This window comes from Haliotis cracherodii, unplaced genomic scaffold (assembly GCF_022045235.1).
Source record: "Haliotis cracherodii isolate W230 unplaced genomic scaffold, xgHalCrac1.p SCAF_11, whole genome shotgun sequence".
NCBI lineage: Eukaryota > Metazoa > Mollusca > Gastropoda > Lepetellida > Haliotidae > Haliotis > Haliotis cracherodii.
In genome coordinates this window covers 45,252,414-45,279,851 of record NW_027266266.1, presented here as the reverse complement: position 1 = coordinate 45,279,851, position 27,438 = coordinate 45,252,414, and the positions used below count along the sequence as shown (strand labels likewise).

General features: G+C 40.5%; 1 protein-coding gene across 1 annotated transcript; it reads right to left on the bottom strand.

The window, feature by feature from the left end:
• Positions 1-6,246: 6,246 nt before the first annotated feature.
• On the bottom strand, positions 6,247-10,190 carry LOC139455864 (procathepsin L-like). The gene is made up of 5 exons (XM_071237407.1): positions 9,938-10,190; positions 9,233-9,416; positions 8,160-8,356; positions 7,343-7,574; positions 6,247-6,361 (listed from the first exon to the last, which is right to left on the bottom strand). Exons 1-5 carry the CDS (start codon positions 10,178-10,180, stop codon positions 6,273-6,275), a joined length of 945 nt encoding a protein of 314 aa, XP_071093508.1. The 5' UTR covers positions 10,181-10,190; the 3' UTR covers positions 6,247-6,272.
• Positions 10,191-27,438: the final 17,248 nt, after the last annotated feature.

The window sequence follows — 27,438 nt, the reverse complement described above, 5'->3', positions numbered from 1 at the left end:
AGTCTGGACCAGACAATCCAGTGATTGACATCATGAGCATTGATCCACGTAATTGGGATCGATGACATGCATCAACGAAGTCAGCGAGCCTGACCACCCGATCCCGTTAGTCGCCTCTTAACGACAAGCATAGGCAAGCATGGGTTGCTGAAGACCTATTCTACCCCGGATCTTCACGGGTCGGGTATGTATATGTATAGGCGATATTACATTATCGTATCAATGAGTATCACTCTTCAGGTAAGCCTGGTAACGTTTTGATAACGTGTGTAATTTTTTTTGAAATCCAAGTTTCAAGCAAATACATTCTTTTGGATGGCGGTTTATGTAAAAGGAGCCATGTTTCGAAACCTTTGTTTTCACATGTGATTTGGAGACCTTTTTTCTTAATATTTCTTATAATAATGACGGTTTATAGCGATTTTGTATTATGCAAGAAAATGGTTGGGTATTGGGTGGTTATTTTAAGAATATTTTTTGAATGTATCATTTCATTGACCGCCTCCGTGGTCTACTGGCAGAGCGGTTGCCCGAAAAGCGGAAGGTCGGGATTCGATCCCCGACCGCTCCATACCAAAAGACGTTAAAGGACCCTGCCTGGTGTCTAGGCATTAAGGGGCTAAAACAAGGACTGGTCGGCTCGGAGTCAGTATACTGTGTCTGAGTGGGGTATTCATGTTAAACTGCGGCATGATATCTCTGTGGGCTAGCGCTATAAAATCGGCATGCACGTCGCTATATAATCTTGGACGCGACGATAAATCTCATTTCACCTCCCCTATCTATACTCAACAACAAAAGTTCCTGTGACACTAATATTTTAGTGTATTTTTCAAACAAGTAAAGATTGGTTTACAATATTGTAGTACATGTATGGAATCAAGTAACAGTCAACTGCTACAGAAAAGCATGCATTCCATGCAAAAGTTGCAAGCCCCATGCATTTCACTACCCAAGAATGGGTAAAAAAAACCATGTGCGTTAACGTGATTCCATATGCATTGTTGAGCATCGTGCTGACAACAACCACTCAGAAAAACAACAAAATAACCCAATTATTCAGCATTACGAAATGCCACGCCTGTCCGAAAATGAGCGTCTGAGAGCCATTTGTATGCTTGAAGCATGATCGAGTCAACGTGTTGTTGCAAGACAATTTAACGTCCACATTTTGTGTTTATGGCAACGTTGGCAACAGACGAATGCAGTCAGAGACCATCCTCGGAGCTGCAGGCCACGCGAAACCAATAATCGACAAGACGACTGGATTCGAACAACACACCTATTAAATCGATTCCAGCCAACAACAGTGACTGCAAGAAGCATCCCTGGCCTTCGACGAATATCTTCACAAACCGTACGTCGCCGACTCAGATGTGCAGGGATTGTCGCCAGAAGACCCGCCAGACGTCCCCTTTTGACAGGAAACCACCGTCAAACACGTCTACAGTGGTGCAGACAGCGCCCACGCTGGGCGGCCATGCAGTGGGGAAAAGTTCTATTCACTGACGAGTCTCGTTTTCACCTCAACCACAGCGATGGACGGATTCGAGTGTACCGACGTCGAGGTGAACGTTACGTCAATCATTGTGTCATGGAAGAAGATCGGTTCGGGGGCGGCAGCGTTATGGTATGGATTACAGCAAGACAGAGGACCCGTTTGATAGTGGTAGAGGGAAATCTCAATGGACAGCGCTACCGCGACGAGATCATCGGCCCTGTTGTTCTACAGTTTTAGCGTCGTCATGGCCCAGGCATTACCTTTCAACATGACAACTTATATTGCTCAACTTGTTCAGGATTCTCTTCAACAAAACAACGTGAAAGTCATCCCCTGGCCGGCTCGCTCCCCTGATCTCTCACCAATCGAGCACATGTTGGATGAGATGGATCGGCGCCTTCGACGTCAATCACGTGTTCCACAGACACTCCAGAAACTTCGAAACATGCTCCAGCAGATATGGACAGATATCCCACAGGACTATGTGCGATGCCTGGTCCATTCCACGAGACGAAGATGTGTTGCTTGTATCGCAACCAGAGGTGGACACACACGCTATTGATTTGTAAATTGACATTTTGGCATGTTCATGTTTGTTTTTTTATGAAATCAGGCATTTTCTGAAGCCAGTATGGCAAATTAAACCATTTGAACACTTACAGGAGTCTTTTATCTGTTGCACACTGAAATTGCTTCAGATTTGGTGAAAAACATAACTTTGCATTATATCTTATTCAATGTTACAGTAACTTTTGTTGTTCAGTATATATATGGATAATTATAGAAAAGTAAATTACCGGTTTCTCTTCACCAGTGTGACATTATAGATTGTGTGTAGAGTATTTATAAAAGTAACATAGGGCCCTGACATATCCCATCATGTCTAGTTGTATTTGCTTATGTACAATTTTATACAATACATACATGTAGGCTACGCCTCAGTTGGTTATCGGTATCTTATTTTTTGTTAACGATAACTATTATCCCAGTAATGTGTCCACCGAAAAGAAATTGTACCCGAAAAGTCTTGAAAAAACAATTGATGCTTCAGGCTGTTGAATAGTATAACAAATTGCTTGCCACAAGAAAATATGACATTGTTGCAAGCTGTCCTCCTTTTTAAAAAAATCAGTCTCACGGTTTTAAATAAATGCATATCTCGTTTTGTAACACCCACCCACCCACCACCCCACCCCATCCCCCCCGAGAATATTACATGGCGGGCCCCTAAACACCGATAGTCGTACCTGACCTTGTTATTTGCATATTTGTCCGTAAATGACCCCAAATGGATACACGTGTTTATCCGTTGGTGTTATCATGCCGAGAAACTAATCTTGTATACATGCATGATAAAATATCATACCTCACAGGGTTATCACGCCCACTAGATAATAGATATATCCGCATGCAAACAGCTTGTGACCAGTTACTGACCGAGACAGAACTTTGTGCTTTGGTCCACTTACCTGTCCGTTTCATTTATTTCATGGTCTCTGTTTTCATACAAAAGGAAGCCACTTGTATTCATGATAATGGAACCTCACGTTTTTCATGATAAAGGTATGTCCATTTTTTCTTGACGAAAGAATCCCACGTTTTCATAATAATCCACATGTGACAAGGATAAGTAATAATCACGTTTTTATGATAAAGGAATCCCACGTGGTTTCATGATAAAGGAACCCGTCCTGGTATCATGACAAAGGAATCCCACGTTATTTCATGATAAAGGAATGCAACGTTGTTTCACGATAAAGGAATCCCACGTGGTTTCATGATAAAGGAACCCGTCGTGGTTTCATGACAAAGGAATGTTACAAGGATAAGTAATAATCACGTTTTCATGAAAAAGGAATCCCACGAGGTTTCATGATAAAGGAATGCGACGTGGTTTCATGACAAAGGAATCCGACGTTGTTTCACGATAAAGGAATCCCACGCTCGCATGTTTACATAAGGAAGGAAACCCACGACAGGCTAACTGTTTGAAAAAAACATCTTCACAAAACTCAATCAAACCTTTACCCTGACATTTATAATTTATATGATGACATGCATCCTTTAAGATAATCGATGTTCGGCTAATTCACAGTCAACCAGCTGACGGACACGTGAAGATCCTGGTTAGAATTGATCTTCAGCAACCCATACTTGTAGTAAGAGGCGACTAACGGGATCGGGTGGTCAGGCTCGCTGACTTGGTTGATGCAAGTCATCGATCCCAATTGCGTTGATCGATGGTCATGATGTCAATCACTGGACTGTCTGGTCCAGACTCGATTATTTACAGAATGCCGTCATATAGCTGGAATATTGTTGAGCTGCATTAAACAACAAACAAAAAAACAAACCAGCTGACGACCATTAAATAATCGAGTCTGGGCCAGACAACCCCATCATCGATATTATGAGTAACTATTCACGTCGGAATATCAATCAAGACCACCCAGTTCATTAAGTTCTATCTTAATATCAGCATTGGTTGCTCAGGATCAATTCTAACCCTGAATTGGGGGCACGGGTTGCCCAGTCATCTAAGGCGCCGCAATTCGCTGTGCAGAGTTTCGTCCCTTGGGCACGCCAGAAACCTATGATTGTGGGTTCGAATCCCGGTTCGCCCCGATTATGTTTCTAGGTTTATCAACACCGTGCTCGTGGGTGGTAAATGTCTGAGACCTGCATCACTTCGGGCTTTCCTCCCACATTAAGCTGACACGCCGGGATATAACTGGAATACTGTTAAAAGCGGCGTTAAGCTCACTCACTCACTCTAACCCTGAATTCCCACGGGGTTGGTAGCGGCCATTTAAATCATTTGCCTTCTTCGACTTCTTGTCAGGAAACTCTGGATAAGTTATTATGTATCACGAACATGTAGGTGGTTTAGTGTTATTCATGCGTCTAACTAGAAACATCTGTCTTTATTTGTGAATTGAATTTTTATTTCAAAATGTTTTCATCTTCCTTTACGGTGTCAGACGGACAACAAAGCTGAAACGTTGTTTGCATAACAGCTACACTTACCAATCCGAATCAATATAAAATAACACCCTACGAAACCTTAGCAAATTGTTATCTATCAGTATGTCTACATGCTCGTGATATCTTGTGTCAGATAAGATATACCACTACCATAATATATGAATACGAGGGTTGGTAAAAAAATCTAAGCCTAACAAACAAACAATTGTGAAAGTGTTTATAATTTAATTTTTCATCTTAATCTCCCTGCTTTTCAATGCACTTCTCATATCGATGGTGAAGTTTCTAAATTCCAGTCAGTAAGAGGTTTTCTGAAGCCACCCTGAAAAACCCATTCACGGCAGCTTTCAGGTCATCGTTGTCGCTAGGCGTTTTCCACGAAAGTGTTCTTTCAGCTTAGGAAGCAGGTGGAAATCGCTTGGTGCCAGGTCTGGTTAGTATGGAGGGTGAGGAAGCTCTTCGAACCCGCCTATGCAAGTCGTGAGGTGTGAGAAGAGGCATTATCATGAAGTAGTAGAACTCCAGCAGTCAGCACTCATCGCTGTTTTTCTTTGATAGAATCGGTAATAGTCTTTTGAATGTCTAAGTAATCAACAAGGATTACACCCTTTGCATCACAGTGACCATAACTTTCTTCACTGATCTTGAAGACTTGAATTTCTTTGAAGCCGGAGAAGTGCAATGGTGCCATTCCATGGACTGGCGTTTTGACTCGGGATAATAGTGGTAGACCCATGTTTCACCAACCGTTACTTATCTCTTAATGAATTTGAGGAAATCTTCCTCAATTAGCTCTTTTATCTGGCAATGTCAGTTCATTTTTCCTTAATATCAGAATTTAGAAACGTTAGCACCCAACGAGCAGATGTCTTAGTCATCTGTAAATGTTCTTGAATAATAAATTAATGGATCCATGGCTTAGACATGTGTCTTCCTCAAGTTCAGCAGTGGTTTTACGTCTATCTGACAGTGTAAGTTTTCCTATCCCCTTGATTGAATCTTCATTGATGGAAGTTGAGGGACGTCTAGACCTTGGGTCATCATCAGGCCTTGTTCTCCCAGCCTTAAACTTTGCTATCAAACGTTTAACACTGGAATAGCTAGGGCATATATGATATACAAACGGCCTCACCAGACCAAATACACTTGCAATGAACCACTCAAACAATATACTACATTGACTAGTTCACTTTGTTATGGCTCATAGTTGAAAGTCAGTCAGGTTTAGAACGTTTTTTCAGCCCTCGTACTTTTGATGGATTGATTGATGTTGAGGACTCACTAAACATATTGAAGTTTAATTATTCAATATATTGATATAAAAAAAACTTCACAGACTGCTTATTTAATCGTTAACACAAGAAACGATTAAAGTGGCATCGTTCAGCACGGGTGAACGGATAAGAGAAGATGGTACACACCGCTATAGATATTCATTTGCATCATGCTGTAGATTCTCTCACCCCAACGCCATCAATCCCTTGTATGTAATTGACGAGTCCTTATAAGTTAACTTCTTTGATAGGCATTTAGAAGTTGGAGTACTAAGTAAGGATAAGAATTTATGGATGAACAACTTCTTTATTACAATTAAGAGCGACGTTTCGGTGTAGGTTCTAACAGAACTTGCTTGATAACGGTGTTAGAACCTACACCGAAACGTCGCTCTTAATTGTAATAAAGAAGTTGTTCATCCATAAATTCTTATCCTTACTTATATGTTTAGTTGGAACACAACAATGTGACTCAAGTGTCTCAAGTGTTTATTTACAGGGCGTGGTACAGGTCAGTAGGGATAGGAAACATACGACTCTATGGCACATTCGTCAGATCCTCTCCGTATCCAGATATAGCCGTCCATTCCCCATCTGGAACCTGCAACATGTAGAATACAAGGTTGTCACACAGTTGTGTGTATGTCTGTGTGTATGTCTGTGTGTCTGTCTCCGTCTATGTGTGTCTGTGTGTGTGTCTCCGTCTATGTGTGTGTCTCTGTGTGTCTGTCTCCGTCTATGTGTGTCTCCGTCTATGTGTGTGTCTGTGTGTCTTTCTGTGTGTCTGTGTGTATGTCTCTGTGTGTGTCTGTGTCTGCGTGTCTCTCTGTGTGTCTGTGTGTCTCTCCGTCTATGTGTGTGTGTGTCTCTCGGTGTGCATTTGTGTCTCCGTCTATGTGTATCTGTGTTTATTGTGTATCTGTGTGTGTATGTATGTGTGTGTCTGTGTGCGCGTCGTCTGTGTGTAGGTGTACGTGTGTACGTCTCCCACTGTTTGTGTGTGTGTGTGTGTGGACACTTTCATGCCATCACCAGACAAGTGTCCCCGAGGGGATTCCGGGTTGGATTGGTCTTCAGCAACCTATATATGTTTGTCGTACGTACGGGATCGGGAAGTCAGGTTCGCTGACTTAGCTGATGCATGTCATCGTATCCCAATTGCGTTGATCGATGCTCATGATGTCAGTCCCTGGATTGTCTGGTCCAGACTCGAGTATTTACAGACCGCCGTAATATAGCTGGAATAATCCTGAGTGCGGCGTTAAACAACAAACAAACCAGACAAGTTAAATTCTACCTTTCTGATTGTGTGAGTTTAACGGCGCTTTCAACACTATTTACTCAATATAACAGGTTTATTTTGGAGGAAACCCCGAAGTGATACGGGTAATTGTATGATTACCATTTAAGTGAAACCGACGGGAATTGTGATTGAACATACCCAAGGAGAACCTGGGACACGCACCCACTACCATACGTTTCTGGAACGTCCAAGGGAAGCAACTCTGCACCGCTAAGTGAGGCGCCTTGGACAACTGGGCCAATCGCGCGCCTATTAATGAGAAAGCGTGGGAATACTCACTCCAGCTGTTTTTACAGATCCAATAGCTCTGTCCCTCCTTCTGTCCGTACCCCACGAGCTGCAAGGCGTGGTCCACTCTCTCCGTACTGCAGTTGGGATCACTGTAGACACCGCCTTCGTACAGCTGGAAGGTCACGTGACTCGCGTCTACGTACACCAGTAGGGGGCGCTGAAGTAGGGCTGTGATCATTAGATCCGGGCGTCTTGGCGGAAGTTTTATACCGCCCTGTATCTGAAGGTAAAATAGCAAATTTACATGCAAAATATTTTGGATGTCGTATTGAAGATCATTCTAAACAATCCTTTACAATGTAAGTCCATTTTCCATACTGTTTCGTTGAACCGTTTAAAATACAACAGTTACTTATAACATTTCGAATATTCATGACTGAGTGAGTTGGGTTTTACGCCACTTTTAGCAATATTCCAGCAATACCACGGCGGGGTGACACCAGAAATGGGCTTCACACATTGTACCCATATGGGGATCGAACCCGGGTCTTCGGCGTGACGAACGAACGCTTTACCCATTAGGCTACCCGACCGCCCCTTCATGACTGAGACAACAACATTGCACTCACTCTTGGTACAGATGGGTTCTATGATCGCGTTGCCAGGCAACATGCTTGTCTGACTAAAACGCGGATCCGATGGATACAATGAAGCGTGTGTTGCGTAAAATAAACCATTGATTTGTCTGATGTGAGACCACGGCAAAAGTATATTATTTTTGACTGCGAGGTTACTAATCATTGATAAGCTTTTAGCATGGATGGATGAACAAAAAGCGACCATTACACTTTGACCTTGATCTTACCTGTAGGTCAGGGTGACACGTATTATTCTGACACTGCCCCGTAGTAACCGGATAGTCTCCCTCGCTACAGACGCCGCCGATGTTGTGTATGCAGTCGAACACGGTGTCGTTTTGGGCTCGACAACAATCAGCGATCTCCTGGTAGCTGATGTTCACCATTTTCCCGGTATTTATCATGTTCCAACTTTCCATGCATTCTGGAACCAAAATATGAAATTGCCATTGCTCTGACTAAGAACATAGAGTGTGTGAGGTGATGAATCACTTGACTGGCATCAAAACCTACAGTTGAGACGCTATTTATGGCTTAGATATAGCGTTATTCAAACATCGTGTTTCGGAACGTACATTGCTGCAATCATTACACACATAAAGGGTTATTCGTTCAGTCAAAACCTTCTTTACTCCGCGGGAAGCTGAACATCATCATCAATATGTTTATCAACAGTGTCAGCAATGATCATCAACAACCACTCGCTCACACAAATTCAACTGCTCCTCTCATACATATTCAGATTGGACTGTTCCGCTCATACATATTCAGATTGGGCTGTTCTTCTCATACTCATACAGATTGGACTGTTCCGCTCATACATATTCATATTCATATTCATATGTTCATATGTTCCGCTCATACATATTCAGATTGGACTGTTCCTCTCATACATATTCAGATTAGACTGTTCCGCTCTTACATATTCAGATTGGGCTGTTCCTCTCATACATATTCAGATTGGACTGTTCCTCTCATACATATTCAGATTGGACTGTTCCGCTCTTACATATTCAGATTGGGCTGTTCCGCTCATACATATTCAGATTGGGCTGTTCCTCTCATACATATTCAGATTAGACTGTTCCGCTCTTACATATTCAGATTGGGCTGTTCCGCTCATACAAATTCAGATTGGGCTGTTCCTCTCATACATATTCAGATTAGACTGTTCCGCTCTTACATATTCAGAGGAGTATTCTCGTCTGTGTTTTCCAGTAGGTTATGTATGGAATGGTAGGTATATCCTCATCACAAGTTGAGTAAAATAGCATCACACATCATGTGGGATAAAGCCAACCTTCTGATGCGACGGCGTCTGCACTGCCGATTGTTCCTTGGTTTTTGACTGCGGAGATGATCCCTTTACTTCGCCAATCAAAAGAAGGGGGTCGGGTTAATGATACCTTGGCGTCGTCTACTCTCGCAACTGTCCAGGAATGAGGCTGAACCGCGGGAAAGACCGGATGTCGTTCTTGAAGGATCTGAGCCAAAACAAAATGGTCGAACTGATAAGACTGTGCATCGGGGGTTACTTAGGAGATGTTTATTCCATGTTTATTCTAACTTGGTTCACAGAATTTGATTGTTTGTCGAATAGCAATTTACTTTTAGATCTTAAATGCAACCTTTATTAAAATGAAATAGAAGAAAGATGTTGAGTGACTTGCGTGCGTGCGTGCGTGCGTGTGTTTGCGTGTCTATCTGTCTCTCTCGCCCTCTCTTTATGCCCCCTCTCTCTTCAATATAGCACTAAGGATAACGTAGGTACATCAGCACATGTGACCGTTTTTTTGTAATATTTCAAAATATTTAACAGCTTCGAACTTTTGAGGTGAAGTCTTGATCATGTTTAACATACCTTAACTACAGCCAACTTATCAGTTGTATTCTCAACCAAGGCATGTTTCATTTATTTATATTTATACACATTTCCGCCCGGTAGTCCCTCTGAAGCTTGGCTAAGAAATAAAATGGATGCCCTTGTTGTATAACTGATACCTACCCCGTCAGCGAACTGGTTCATCTCCAGAGAGAAGCCAACATCCGCCCTCTTGTTGTGGGCCTCCACCAGATCCAGGTTGACCTGCCACGCCCTCCTCCGCCCCTCCTCCTCCCCCTGGCTGCTGTACCTCCTCCCGTGCTTCACCTTCCACTCCTCCCATCTCTGCTGCAAGTAGTCCTGAGGCACTCCGAGGGAGGAGGAAGGAATGGCCAGTAGAAGAAGTGTTTGCCATAAGGCCGTCATTTCTGTTGGTTGTAGGAATATGCTGAATGTTCAATGAAGGTCATTACATACGTACTACTTGAACTGATAACCCATGTCACATGATGCGTGTAAACATGACCTTATGTCTTTATCTATCAACATATAGGTTAACTGTTCAACACACGGGGAGCAGTTCAGAAGTTGTCGGATGTCGATGTGTGTGTTTGTGGTTTGTGGTGTGTGTGTGTACGTGTGCTTGTGTGTGGTATGTGTGTTTGTGTGTGTGTGTGTTTGTGTGTCCGTGTGAGAGAGAGATTTTATGTGACATGCCTCCATACCCCAATAATCATGAAAATTGTTAAAGTCATGAAACAGTGAGTGAGTGAGTTCGGTTTTACGCCGCTTTTAACATTATTCTAGTTATATCATGGCGTGTCAGCTTAATGTGGGAAGAAAGCCCGAAGTGATGCAGGTCCCAGACGTTTACCACTACGGTGAAACCCACGAGCACGGGTATGGTGCTGACAAACTAGCATGCCCAAGGAACGCAACTCACCACAGCGCATCGCGGCGCCTTAGACGATTAGGCCACCTTGCCCCCGATTCTTAAATCAGAGCAGACAGGCCTAATGCAAGATTTTCAGGGCTCTTTACATATTGTTTTATAATATAGATATGATCTACCTCTGCAACAGTGAGTAGCACGACAGAACATCTTTATACACCAAAGTGACCATATCTCCAGCTCTTCATTGGGCTTCAGCGACAGCAGGTGGAGCCGTACAACCAATGTTAACAAATGAGAAATCAGCCAACGGAAATAGTTTTTCACGTTTTAGGATATTTTTTCAATGAACCTTAACCATTTTGTAACATATGTTTGTCTAAATAGATTTTTCAAAAATGAAATAACTGAAAAACATGTGTAATGTGTTGTAAGGACTGTGTTACATGTCGCTGCCCTACGCCAGACGTACCTGGCTAGCCGCAAGGAACTCTGGGTAGGAGAATGGCGTGACAAGGCATATGTCAGCCAATGATCTTCCTCCATAGGAGGCACCGATGATTCATTCTGCCCCCCCCCTCCCAAAGCCACCCCTCAACTATCGAAGGGTTTGATATAAGTTTTATAATTAAGCTGTGTTCATGCCAGTTCGTGTCTTTCATTTGTAAAAGGTCTTCTGTGAATAATTACATAACGAATTCAAATTTACAAAATATAACTGTTGGACTGTATGGGTTTATTACTCCAGAGCTTTTACTAAAACATATTTCTTGCTTGTCATGACCAGCCTGAGATTGTCTCACCGCTGATATTTGTTTATGCAAGTCAGATTTCGTTTTCGAACCGTATTTCTACTTGCAAAAGCCATGTTATTCGTTGCGCCAATAGTAAAACGGTAATTATAAAATCAAAGTCAAGAAATATTTACAAATTCAGATTCAGATATGTTAGAATCATTCATTGTCAGGCATACATATCTTAATGTCTTACTGTAAGGTTTTATATGGCAGCGCAATTTATTGTTAAACAATGTTGTAATTGTATTAAATTGTTTCTGTTGAGATTAAAGGAAGTTCATAGCATTGTGTTAGTTGTCAGGAATGTAGTACTATCTATTGTAAGCAGTGGTGTGGAAGTTACTATATTTAGATGCTTTTTGAGTTAAGACTAATCTGGAATCTTCAGCACTGTATATAGCCTTATAGAACCTATTTAGACTATATAACGAGTTGACAATTCTCGTCAAAAATTTACAATTTTTGTCAAAGTTTTTAGGTTAAGGTAAGTTGTTATCCTCGGGTAGTTCCAGTGGTCATTGGAGTCTGGCAGAGTTCGTGGCCAACTCGTGCTATTCCGGGATAAGCCGAACAGCGCCTTGTGCCCCTCCCGTGGCCATTTTTGCGACTGGGTTCCGTCTAAGCGCAAACAAGCATAGTTAAAAGAATTGTCAACTCGTTGCGTAATGATGCACGTATATTTTCCCCATGTCACGTTTGTTCCAGATGCTGTAAAACACTTCGAGACTTACGGTATTTATACAGCATGACTGAAAACATTTAACTGTATCTTAGGTATATTTTTAGATGCAAGAGAAATGTAAAATCAAAAATTGTTCCTGAGGGATTCTTTGACCGAAGTACTTGAAGTCATACGCCAATTCTGATTGGTTTGTCGTATTTTCGCACATAACATTCATCGATAATCGGACGAGTCTTCTTGCAGGTTACGGAAAGGGGCGAGTGGTGACGAATGGTCACGGTATAGTTAACGGGATGGTTGGCTGTATTTACCGAACTGTTCCGCTGCATAGGTTCAATATCCAGCCTGAGTTTGTTTGTGGAGAGGTAGTCATGGGTCTAACTGGTGTTCCATTGTACCCAGGTGTTTATATTTCGTTGGGTAACGACATGATTGACCGTTGTCAGCATGGGTCTTGTCACTGAGTAAACAGAGACTTGTGTGTCTAGGGTGTTTGATACATCAGAGGATAGCGGTCTGGGATAGAGTTAGCTCATAATCTATAGATCATAAGGTAGACAGTGAGGGAAGCAAGACGTCGGTAGAATGGGTATCTCGGTCGTTAGGGGAAAATGGTGTATCCGAGGCTGATGACGCCATATGTCCTCGAGTAAAATTGGATAAGGAGAGTTTGTCAGGAACAGAAAAGTGATAGCACTTTGAAGAAAGCTTGGGCGAATGTGGTGAATGACAAAGAGGCTGATAGCAACAGTGGATGCGTCTCCATTCGTAAAGCCCCCTTTACACTGTCAAAGATGCTTTGACAAAAATTTCTTGGTCCAAGTTGGGCTGTTCACACTCATCAAAAGTTTTGACAGGCCGTCAAAGTTTGGGCGGGAATTTTCTTGCCAAGATCGATACTACTGACGAAGAATGTTTTGCTGTTGTCATATGTATTTTGTGTATTGCTATGTTTAGAAGGCGGCGTCGGGGTAGGCAGAGGCATATTTGGTCGCGAGAATGGCAGCTCGTTGTTGAACCAAATCCATTAGTTCTTCCAACATCTCGTCAGTCCAAAATAGTGCGCTCATTTTGACTTGACTCTATGCACTTCTGCTTGACAAAGGGTAAATGTTCCTTGCATTCTGATTGGCTAAAATAAATCAACGTCATCAAACTTTGATCAAAGTTTGACGAGAAATAGGATCGGTTTTAATTCCATCAAAGTCTGTCAAAAACGTTGTCAAAGATTTTGACAGCATGTTACACTATCAAAAAATTGTCCAAGTTTTTTATCAAAGTTTTTGATAGTGTAACGGGGGCTTTAGGGAGTGTTAATGAGAGATCTACTCAGAAAAACTTAGATGAGTGGGATGTAGGTATCAGATTTCAAGTAGTAGTTCTTGAAATCTACAGGCACGAAATCCTCCCCCATGAAAGCTTTTTCGCAGGTCATTTTGGTCGTGCTATAACCTACAATCGCATTGCATCAGACTTCTTTTGGCTGGGGATGTATGATACAGAAGAGTGTTGAAGAACCTGTAACATAAGTCTGGTGGCGAGAAGACCAAACCAGCTTACCCTTCCAGCACCCCTCAAACTAGTACTATCACTGAAGAGACATTCTCTGAAGTGTTAATAGACTCTGTCCATTCCCTACCGAAGACTAGTCAGGGTTACAGTGATAGAAACTAACAGTTTTAGTCCACTAGTCCTTATAAGGATAATATATAGTAAAACCCTTAAAAAGATCAAAATTTTTACCAGTCCTTATGATACCTTAAGTATTGGGTATTTTGGCAAGGACTACGGAACTAGTTGTCTGGGTAACCAGTATCTGTTGTCAATCATGTATACTAATACTTAGTTTCCAGAGGCAATGGTCTTGCTGTTGCTTGTTAAGGAACTGATTCAGTAGTTTACCGGGACGAAACTCGGTCAGATCAGGGCACATATTTCATATCTAAACTATTTCAGCAAGTCATGGTACTGCAAGGGTTACATCAGGTCTAGTGCCCATCACCAGGAATATCAAGGGGTCATTGAAAGGTTTCATCAAACCTTAAAAAGTACTAATCACATCACGGATGGGACACATCCCAAAAAGTACGAGAATCTGTACTTTACAAAGTAAGCGTTATCCCAAATATAACATTTGGTACATTTAAGAAGTATGCCAAGGTGTTTTGTTGAAGAACATCAGAAGGATTTGGATGAAGGCATTACGCATATGTTGTTTGCTGCTAGAGGCAAAACAGGAGTCCCTTGGCTGTAACCATTGTAATAAACATTGCTATGACTATGATTGCCATATTATTTTGCACTGTGAACTGTTAATGCCTGACAGAAATAATTTCTTCTCATGCCTGATTGATAAACTTGATGTAGATGTATACGTGAAAATAGATGTGCTTGACGAACGATGATGATATGCTTTCATTCTTTCTCGGTGCAGATGTCCATGACTTGACAAACGAACTTGATCACGATACTTGGCAAAGCATCATAATGCCTTTCTGCCACTTCATATGGAATTTAAAGAAACACCTTATGTATATCTACTAGATACCTTACTGCTCTCAAAATGTACATTGTAAATTATTTATTCATAGCAGTGTATAACATGATTTCATTGTATATAGTCAAGTAATTTCATTGATGTATTGTAAATAATGTATTTGCCCATGTAAAATCTTCTGATTCAACTCTGTAGGAAATAAAGAAATTCATTCATTCATCCCCTACGGGTCCCCTCAAACTAGTCAAAGATGGCTGGTTGCAGAAAACTCTTCTGACGATTGAACTGTGTGTCCAGAATCAAAGATAGGCTGTGGCAGGCTACAGAGCTGGCTAGAAACACCTAATCAAGTGCAGGGTCGCATTAAGGAGCAATTTGACGAAACGTGTAAGGTTATAAACATAGTTTACTGTACAAAGATTAGGTTTGGCCACGTCATATCAGAAGAGACAAACAGAAAGCCCTGGGATGACCCGGACTAGCGGGCTAGTGTTAAGTTATATCTCTGAAATACGTGCGTATATGTAAATTTATTATGCGTTCACATGTGTTTGATTTAATTTGTACACAAAGTTTTGACTCCTTGAAATCAAAAGAAGACACCCTCCACTCAACTCTGTATATACGCATAAAAGTTGGCAACTGTTGACAATTTGTTTGGTGTTGGCAAAAGAACATATTAATTAGATCATCCTCTTACTTTAACATAAACGTTCACATGTGCAAATTTACATTTACATTTGCACCTGATCCAGACATGCTGAAATTTGCTAAACGCGTTCACATGATAAGTATACTCACGTATGTATTGCTACACACGTATGAGTGAATGAGTGAGTGAGTGAGTTGGGTTTAACGCCGCTTTTAACAGTATTCCAGTATTCCGGCGTGTCAGCTTAATGTGGGAGGAAAGCCCGAAGTGATGCAGCCCCCAGACGTTTACCACTTCGGTGAAACCCACGAGCACGGGCATGGTGCTGACAAACCTAGAAACATAATCGGGGCGAACCGGGATTCGAACCCACGATCATAGGTTTCTGGCGTGCCCAAGGGATGCAACTCTTCACAGCGAATCGCAGCGCAATCGACGACTGGGCCACCCGTATACATACTACACATATGTATAGAGGCGCATGTGAAAGGGGTATTACCCCTCATTAAGTCTTGTGCCAACAGGACAGTAAATCCAACTGGCTTGAAATGAAATTGTGTATAATGCCTCAATGTATTGTGCATAAAGCACTCTGGTTGTTTCATAATATATTTCTGTTATTTATTGTAATTTTAATTATTATTTAGTGCTAGAAACATTGCACACGTTTGTAAGCGATATTTCCCCAAATTGTCAGGGGCATGTGACGAGGTTAGACACTGAGGGACATATCACTTGTAATTTTATTGCTTACGTTTATTAAATGTTAAATCAATATAATTTTATTGCTTACGTTTATTAAATGTTAAATTAATAATTTTGTAGCTTACGTTTATTAAATGTTAAATTACCTCGGATTTTTTAGTTACCTTTGAGGTAGTAACTAATAAACCCTTTGGGCCTTTACTGTATATATTCATTTATTGTATTTATCTTTAAAGTGCAAATGCTGCATCTTACCATGATGATCTTAATACATATGTTAGCTAGAATGCTAGTCCGTGGTATCGGACTAAAGTTTGTTAAAAAACCTTGAAAGACTACACAGCGGAGGTTGCCTACTCCAGCATCCAAGAACTCGAAAAAGCTATCGAAGCATTTATGCTAATGGAGAGAATTACCACAGGGTATATATTATATCAGCGATGTCAAACCAACCAAATACGGTCATCAATTGTTTCTTTCCAATTACCAAGAAGAGTATATGGTCTGGTCTCCTAGTAAAATGAACGAAGAACTTAGTAAAAATGTTGAATATCACTTTGTTAAAAATAATGGTATACGTATGAGTAAAAGTAAAAGAGAATATTTTCATTACAATTTAGTTTAGTCTCATCATCGTTTTTGTACTACAGGATTCCCTCTATGGTATCATTGATTGGCTCCAGGTAGTGGTGAGCTAGAGCCAATTTAACTCAATCTCGATCGTTGATGCGCATCAGCGTTTTGACATAAAAAAATCCATCTGTAGTGGTGGTATAGGTATATAAATCTGGCTCCAGTGGAAGTGGTCCAGAACCATCATTACCTACACTACTGATGTCTGTTAATCTATAGACTAGCATCGTGGCAACTTATAACTGTGTAGATTTGTAATACCTTCTGTGTATTTAGATTTGGTCAGCTGATACTATCGGTGGTGCTAACTTGTGTGTATCTGCTGTTTGACGTACTCAAGCTATGTATGTCCAACTGTCAATTGCTTACTTAAATCTTTGATGGTTTAGTTTGGTTGTAATTGCTTTGTGTTAATAAATCCTTAAACTATCACTTGGTTTATCTTTGTCAGTGTATCTAATGCAATCGGTCTGTCTATTTATTTATGTTTCTACTTCACATGTGTGTATCCATGCCCACTTTAAAATATATTTTGACAGTTACCAGTAGGATCCTCTGTAGGCGAGGCGTTACTCAAGAGTAGATGACATAATCGTTAGTTAAGCACACTAACGCCAATAAACTGTACAAACCACCCCACCTTTTCCAAAAAAGCTGTATCCATGCTTGTTCATGGCTTCAATCATCCTGCCTTTGAGTCCGTGAATACAGTCTCTGAACAGTTTTAAGGGTGTCAGTGTAATGTTGTTTGTTTGTTGTTTAAGGCTGCACTCAGCAATATTCCAGCTATATGACAGCGGTCTGTAAATAATCGAGTCTGGACCAGACAATCAAGTGATTGACAGCATGAGCCTCGATCCACGCATTTAGGATCGATGACATGCATCAACCAAGTCAGCGAGCCTGGACACCTGATCCCATTTGTCACCTCTTACAACAAGCATGGGTTGCTGAAGACCTTTTCTACCCCCCATCTTCATGGGTCTTCAGTCACATCAAGGCGTGTCAGCCTAATGTGGCAGGACAGTCCGAAATGAAGCATTTCCACCATTGATTAAGAGAAGACAGGCAACATGTCATCATATAAATAAAGGTTTTTATTTTGATTCATAACTATAATACATAACAGTTTGTTTGTACAATACATGGTACTATAACAACATGTCTATCTGGCTATCTATACAGTTCCTGCTCTGACAATGTATATACACTCTAACATCATATCTCTACATATGTAACAGTAACTTGCATCATCATCTTCACACTGACAGATATATTCTTATTTGTAATCACTGAACCAATACACCTGTAAATTTCAATATGTCACCTCTGCAGGTGTATCAACTACAGTGAGACCTTGTTAGTCCAGAAACTCTGCATACTGGACAAGAACGTCTTGATATATGCAAAGGACATGACTGTATTCACGAGTTGGTAATCCAGAAATTTGTTCATCTAGAAATTTGTTAATCCTGCACTTTGCAAATGTGGAAAATTGTTAATCTGGAAATTTGATAATCCTGCAATTTGTTAATGTGGAAATTTGGTAATCCTGCAATTTGTTAATCTGGAAATTTGATAATCCTGCATCTTGTTAATCTGGACGATTTCAGTAGGGATGGTTCCGTGCTACTAACAAGGTTCCACTGTAGAAGTGTTGTAAATATACCACCGGTTTTCTCTCTATATGTGTTGCACATATATTTGAAGAGATTGCACAGAAAGGACATGTTCCTCATACCACTGACACTCCCTGACATCAACACACACAAACATATACACACACACACACTATGAAAACAGGCCTACTTCACCATGTCTACATCTGGTGAGTTTAGTTTACTGCCACTTTGAACAATACTTCAGTCATATCATGGTATGTCAGCTTCCAAGAAGATCCAAAGTGCTGCCAGCCATAGGCGTTTACCTCTTCGGTGAAACCCATGTGCAAGGATACAGTGCTGAATTGGCTAATATTTAAGGCTGACGCAAAAATACTAAGGGACATAACTCTGGAAACATTACGCTGAGTGCCTTAAAGGGACACTGATCTAAAGCCATTCCCCGGGACTGTGTTCAAAAATGCGTAAAACAAATATTGCCTCCAGCCTCCAAGTTTATTTAGCTGTCCTTGCAGACGGTAGCCCAGTCTCTGGTCACGCTCAGTTGCATTGCGTATCATCTGGGTACTCACGGGGGAAAACAATAACAAAGGCAACAACCAGTCGGGGGAATTGCGTTAGATCAGTGCCCCTTTAAGCCAGCGGTGCCACTAGCAAGGACTCTTTGGTAATCACTTGGTTTATACATTTGCTCGTAAAACCATACCACAGGGTCTGGGGTCAGGGGTCAGGGGTCAGGGTCAAGGTCAGGTCAGGTCAGGTCAGGTCAGGTCAGGTCAGGTCAAAAGAAAATGAAAAATAGACGTCTTTCTTTCAGTGAAAGCCTAAAAGTAATGTTAGTTGGATGAATAAAAGAAAAAATATATTGAAACAATTTTGGAGCTTATTTAAAAACAACACACCTATTGACAGCAAAATAGAACGCTTTATATCCAAGACTCTTATAATAATCTGAACACCTACTACAAACAATCAGCATTTACTTGAGCATCTGTTTCAAGTCCAGTGACTTTCAATAAAGTGGAGCTGACAATGATTGCGACACTGAACCAATGATACAACCAGCTGGTCCTTGTTGTACAGAATTTTCCTACAGAGTGAAATAACCACTACTGGCATGGAAACCTGTTCAAACAAAAGTAGAATAAGAAAAGTATGGATTGCAAACAAAAGCAATGGCATTCAACTTATCTCACAGTAACCTTTATGAAGATCAAATCATCAAAAACGTCCGTAAATTATTCCTGCATATGGACATTGACTCTCTGGAAACGAATGCATGATATAAACAAGTGTATGAGTGTGTGAGTCTGGTTTAATGCCGCTTTTAAAGTATTCCAGTTATATCGCAGCTTGATGTGGGAGGAACGCCCGAGGTGATGCAGGTCTCAGATGTTTACCACTTCGGTGAAACCCACGAGCACGGGTATGGTGTTAACAAACCTAGAAACATAATCGGGGTGAACCAGGATTCAAACCAACAATCATAGGTTTCTGGCGTGCTCAAGGGGCAATATTCCAGCAATATCACGGCGGGGGACACCAGAAATAGGCTACACACATTCTACCCGTGTCGGGAATCGAACCCGGGTCTTCGGCGTGACGAGTGAAGACTTTAACCACTGGGCTACCCGACCGCCCCTCCCTTGAGATAAAAAAGTATCACCTTATCTCTCTTATTGCTTTGACCTCCTCATTGGTCAAGTGGACAGAGTGACTGCCCGGAGAATGGAAGGTTAGTGTTTCGATCCCTGTCTGTGTCATACCAAAAAACGATAAAAAATATGACATGATGTTACCTTGCCTGGCACTAAGGGGCTAAAACACTGACTGGTCAGACTGGAGTCAGTGTGTGTCTAAGTGAGGTATCCATGTTAAACTGTGGCATGGTATCTCAGTGGGCTAGCACTATAAAACCGGCATTAGTCCGGACTAGTACATGCAGCCACACACACACACGGGCATGCACATCGCTATGTAACTGCAATAATCTTGAATGTGACGTTACACCCCTTTTCACCTCGCCCCCCATCTAACCCGTGTTGATACGGCCCCTCTAACTGTAGCTTTCTCTCGTATTGCACAATGTATCCTAGGTGTGACTAGCTCGTCCTTCGTCTCAGACATCCAGACTTTCCTGCATCGTCTTGTCTCTCCAAGGGATAATGTTACCATGGTAGAGCCTTATTTCTTTTCAGTTGATTTACAAGACTGGCCAACCAAAAATTGAAATCAGAAAAAACAATAATGACTTTTGATAATGTCTTGTTTTCCTGAAACAATTATCGCCATTGTTTGTAAGAAATGTTGAACAATATGTATAAAAATCTTCATTCTAACAAAAAACCTGATTTCATAAACATGCTTCTGTGATGATGTACAAATCTGGAAGTTGAAGATTATTTAAAAAATAAAAAATATTTTTTTTGACCACCTACCCGGGGTACATTGAATTTTAGGCCAAAATCTTTGTACATCACACTCAGCAATATTGCAGCTACATGATGGCGGTCTGTAAATAATCAAGTCTGGATCAGACAATCCAGTGATTGACATCATGAGCATCTATCTATCTTTGCAGTTGGGATACGATGACATGCACAAACTAACCCAATTCCGTTAGTCGCTGCTTACAACAAGCATGGGTTGATGAGACTAATTATTACCCTGATGTTCAAAGGTGTTTTTTTTGGTAAGCCACACTAAGTGTGTCCGTGCAGTCTTATCACCTGCATATATACAAACAAAAATAAAACACCCTAAAACCAGATTAACATATATCAGTATATACAAATGTCCAAAAATAAAATATCAACTAGGCATTATGAATTTCATCAATAAACATGACAAACAGGTAAGCATGACCTTTCCCTGACCACATGTCAAAATCATAAACAAAAAAAATCAAATATGTGAAAATAATGTAACAATTGACAATCGGCTGATGAATGGACAGGTATGAGCTATTGAATCTGCAACTCTCGAATAACTGTACATATTTAACATGAGATGAGATCTGGTATAACTGCAGTAGAGCTCTAGCTCCACTTCTACATGATGAAACAGTGGAATCAGGACATGTCCCAGTCTGTAACAAAACTCAGATGGTTTATTCTGAAATTATTACTGAGTAGGTGTGTGTTTGTTAGTTATTTGTTAAATGCCGCACTCAGCAATATTCCAGCTCTATGACGGGGGTCTGTAAATAATCAAGCCTGGACCAGACAATCCAGTGATTGACATGATCAGCATCGCTCCACGCAATTGGGATGCACCAACCATGTCAGCGAGCTTGACCACCCGATTCCGTTATTCGCCTCCAGCGACAAGCATAGTCACCTTTTACGGCAAGCATAGTCGCCTTTTACGGCAAGCATGGGATGCAGAAGACTTATTCTACGCCAGATCTTCACGGGTTGGTTGTGTGTGCGAGTGTTAGTATAGTTTTGAACAACACTTCAGATACACTTTCACATCATGAGTGAGTGAGTGTGTGAGTGAGTGAGTTTGATTTTACGTCGCTTTTAGCAATATTCCAGCAATAGCGCGGGGGGACACCAGAAATGGGCTTCACACATTGTACCCATGTCGGGAATCGAACCCCTACATCAAGCTGACATGAGTTAACAGAAATTCTAACTCACAGTCAGTTACATGTTGAGATTTGTCCTGTTTCTACAGTTTTTTCTAGACAAAATGGGACTTCACATAAAATATATCAGTACATATCTCAAACAACATTCACGCATTTCTGGATGGACACAAAATATACTTTTAAACATCTCCTTCTCATCTGTGAAATATGACCAAATATCCCCCAACACATAAAGGTATCCCTCGACCATCACATCCACTTCAACATACGAGTGAGTGGCTTAACCCAGCTGTTAGCAATATTCCAGCAAAATCACGGCGGGGGACACCAGAAATGGGCTTCACACATGTGGGGAATCGAACCCAGGTCTTTGACATGACGAGCAAATTATTTAACCACTAGGCTACCCCACTGCCCCATTTCAACATAAACATACATGTTGGACAGCAATGGAAGAATTCCACATGAAGACAAAACAAACTTAAGATGCTACCTTTGGGGGCTCACCATTTAATATTCTGTGGTGAAGGTGGGAGGGTTTGGCTGGGACTTTTGTTAGAAACAGACCATTTTTCGGCCACTCCATTCTGCGATAGAAGAAGCCAAACAAATTAATTCTTATTCACAGCATACAGACATCCAGCAGGCCCAAGGAACTACTGAAGTATTTTTTGCAAAACACGAGGACAAATCATTTATTTTCCAGTTTTGTCAAAAAAACATCCAGCTCCTCCAAATATTGACTGGTCAGTGCCTTGTCCAGTTAACACAAATCAAATGAGTATTATGTTAATTATTACAACAAAATCAAGGATTCCTGCACACAGATATGAAAGTAAATGACTGGTACAAGCAGTACTTTGTATTGTTTGTCAGACTGCCTCTGTCTTAATTAAGTGGTATGTATTTCTCCCCAGTAAGTGTCACAGTTAGACTGGAATGGAAGATGTCTCACAGATCAGTTATTCATCGAGAAGTCCAGTGATAGAAACTAACAGTTTTAGACCACAAGTCCTTATAATAATAACATATATCAAAACCCTTAAAAAGGGCATATTTCTACTAATCCTTATGATACCTTAACTAATGAGCAGTTTGGCAAGGACTACAGGACTAGTGACAATTTCTAAAGGTGAAGTCTAGGGAAGGACATGTGTTATCTGCTGATTGATTTAGTAAGTGAGGTGGGTTTGATGCTACTTTAAAGAGTATTCCAGTTACATCTTGGCGTATCAGCTTACTGTGGGAGGAAAGCCCGAAGTGATGCAGGTCTCAGACGTTTACCACTTCGGTGAAACCCACATGCTGACAAACCTAGAAACATAATCCAAGTGAACCGGGATTCAAATCCACGATCATAGGTTTCTAGCATGCCAAAATTGTGGCGCCTTAGACAACTGGCCCCCGTGCCCCCAATAATTAATTCAAGATACTTGTTAATCAGGACAATTTCCAGGATCAATAATATCCAAATTAACAAGGTTTCAGTGTATAGGTAGAAACTTGCATAAAGGAATTGTGAAGTTAAAAAATGTACCTGATACTGATAAAATACTATGAATCCAAACAAAAATAAATGCAATTATAATTGTTTCATTTCTACAATCCGTGTTTACATATATATATATTTATATATATAATATACAATGCAGAATATCTGAACATGTATCTAATTCTGAGCATGTTATGTGACACTGAATATTTATCTATCACAATTTGGCACAAAGTAGATATTAAGTACAATTTAGCAACACAGGTACTATGCCTTTCGTTGATAGTCATGCAGGGCTAAGGCTCATTAAAATATTATTCTTGCCACTCAAGACCTGTCAAACACTAAAATTGCTCCTACCATTAATATTTTGTACATTTTGAAACACTGCAAAGAAGGGCCTTTTTAACTCTAATTTCGTTTTTGCCTTATAATCCAACTTTTTGTACATGCCATACATGCATATTGTCAGATTGGCATGGCAACATAGGTATGGTCACCATGATGATCTTATCATGCTTCGAGCAGGGGTCATGGCCATAAGATGTCATCACAGTCTTGTGCAACATTTGAATGAGGCTTAGATTTATGGATTTGTAGCATGAGGCCTCAAAGTTTTGCTTTCTTGGTTTACGGATCCACCGACGTTAAAAATAAAAAAATTAGAAAACATAAAATGACAATGACAAGGTTTTTTATACCGCTGACAATTAAGATTGCTTTGGCAATAAAAATGACAATGAAATGCCACTGTCAGATTTATAAAATTTATACGGACCCAAACCAGGCCAAGAATATTTTTCTTTTCCCATCACCTACTGATTTTAATCAACGATGATAAAAAAAATCCTGTACAATACATCAGATACCTTTTCCTTTTTTTTTAAATTCCAACCACTCTTTCACTATCAAAATCTGCAAACCGCAAATACAAAATGTCTGGTTTACAGAAAAAATAATGGAAAAGAAATCCTACCTCAGATAGTTTAGAAAAGAGTCATAAAAAACAAGAATACTTTTAAACTGGTCCTAATACTGCTCTGAACAGTCTCCGTCACATCAGCGTGATGCTACATGATGCTGCCCTATACACAGAGACGTATAGATGATATGAGTCAACTCTGATTAACTGTCGTCCTTCATGCAACATCAACTGGTAACACATTAGTGGTGCGACGATACACCGATGCATCGGTGGATCACGATTTGTTAATACTGATCACAGTCGCACAGAAGTAAGAAATATCAATTCTTACCTTAAATGTTTGCATTAATAACTGTTACGCTAAACACAAATTAGTAATGAACCTTTATAGTTAAAAACGTAAATATTTTCATCCTTTGTGTGCCATACTTGACACTGCTAACTGTAGATCATCAGTGTGCCAGGTGTTTGGTCATCCTGTCTATGAAAACGATGGCTTACGGATCACTGATAACAGCACACGGAAGTATTGTGATACGTATCGGATTGTGAGCAAGGTATCATCACACGTACCGGATTGCACAGTTGGTGTGTCATCCAAGCCCTATCACACATGGTCATCTATAAAAAATTGACTCTCTTTCCCTTTCTCTACTGACATCATCAGCCATCTTTTGTTTAGTTATTTGGTTAACAGATTTTTTTCGCTAAACAATTTTGTTGAAATAACAATATACAAAAACACTCAAAACATACTTCTATAAACATGTTAACCAAATTAACCCTTGAATGTATTACTGGACATGTTAAATAAAGAAACATTTATAAAATTAACATACTTTTTTAAAAACATGTCAAGGGTTACCATGGTTACAAACACAACATCATGAATATTGGCCTATCTTTTTCATGGCCATGACGACTGAAACTAATAAACAGACGCAGTGGGAAAAATAATCAAGAGTTCTCAATATTTTCTTTTTCAGTAAGAAATTCCTTACTTTGGCTGCCATATCAGGGAACACCAGGGCACCATTCCACAAAGCGATCTTATCGTAAGCCAGTGTTAAAGTATGGGACTTACGATCACCTTAGCGCTAAGATGGCTTTGTGGAACGGGGCCCAGTAACATAATATGTGAAACATGACCATGACCATGACAATGACGGATCCTGATTGCAGCCAATCGTAACTGTGCATCAACACGAGTATAAATCATTTGGTAACTGCTCTAGACAAATGAACATTGGAAGATATTTCCTATAAAAAATATTGCCAACATTTGGTTTGACATTTCAGATAAAACTGGCTTTGAGGCATATATGGACTTGTATAAAACTAAAATAAATAATAGTCTTGGTTCTCAGGCAGATTTTTTATGCGTGTATTATGCATGGACTAATAGTCCACGGTAGTCAAATACTGTATTCCAGTATTTACTCATCAAGGAATACATTTAAGTAGGGAGGCCCTTTCCCAGGTTGATAGTACACAACTGTTTATTTGGTTACATACCAGTTTGAACACCCCCCCCCACCCCCACCCCCACACACACACACACAAAAACACTGCCCACCCACACTATGTTGCCTGAGAACCAATTCTTTTATTTGTTTTATAAAGTCTATGGGTGCTGCATTACTTATCGTTCAGTTAGTGTTGGCGTGGAGGGTAGTCTAAAGTGTTCACTCATCCTGCAGAAGACCTGGGTTGGATTCCCCAATGTGTGCACCCTAATGTTGTGTTGTACAATCTGTAGATTGAAACCCATCAGCAGATCCTGGCAAGGCTATGGGACGTAACTCTGCCTCAGCCTCAAGCGTTAGTTTTCATGCCCCTTGTTCTTGTCCCATCAATGTGTCAACCCTGAATTACTATTAATAACTTTAGGACAGTGTTTCGTTAAACCGTTTAAAATACAACAGTTACTAATAGTATTTTGAATATTCATGACTGAGTGAGTTGGGTTTTACGCCGCTTTTAGCAATATTCCAGCAACATCATAGCTGGGGACACCAGAAATTGGCTACACACATTGTACCCATGTGGGAATCAAACCCGGGTCTTCACAACTGTTTATTTCGTTACACGACTGTTTATGTGGTAGTATGACTGTTTATTTGGTTACATACTAGTTTGAACACCTCCCCTCCCTCAAACAAAAAGACAACCACCCGCCCAACCACACAATATTTTCAAATTTTCAAAAGCCATTGCCTGAGAACCAATTCTTTTATCTTTGTAGCCTAATCCTTGTTTATGTGATAGTGAACACAATGGAACCGCACTATATGTTTACAAAAGTATAAATAGGGTGAGTGAGTGAACCTAGATACATAATTGGGGTGAAATGGGATTCGAACCCATAATCAAAGGGACGTAACTCTGCACAGCAAATTGCAAGCACCTTAGGTGACTGGGCCACCCGTGTCAAACAGAAGACAGTAATGAGATGAAGTTGACGTGACAATCAGCATCATCAACTGCTAGACTTATGTGTTTCTTCTTCCTGTTTCTGGACGACTAACAAATGTCACGGATTATGGATACCTTTTTAAGCAAGAGCAAAATAGTGCAAAAGCACTGTAGCTCACCTGGATAGGTAGGTTTACTTTGAAATGTCAAGAAAGACAATCCATTAAAAAAAGTCGCTGTCAGTATTGATATTCAAACATATTCTGCAGAAATAAGGAGGACTGAAAACTAACATTAAAATCAAATGATTTAAACAAAATATGGTGTCAATACACGGAGAAATAGACATGCCAGAGTTCAGTTCCCTCTGTCTGCCCATTTCAAGGGAGAAGAAGTCTACAGAGCTATCGCTAAACAAAGATCTGAGTGTGAAACTCATTTTTGGTGTCCTCTGCAGTGCTATGGCCAATCTCATTAAAATCAGATCTTAGTTCTCGCTATTGCTAAATAAAATATCTGAGGACATCCCATTACGGGTCACGTCAGAACGACCTTTCATCCAACCAATCAGAGAAAGCTTACCAGATCATGAAAGTGACAGTCTGTTTTCTAATCATGCAACAACGAAATATTTAACACGGGGTATTCCGAACGACAGTTATGGGTTTTATGATTATATCCATACAATTTAGGCCATCAATAAGCCATTCCAGAATGTCCATCTTATCACTTTTAAATTTTTTAATCGAGAATACGTCAAAATATGTTTCGAAGCTT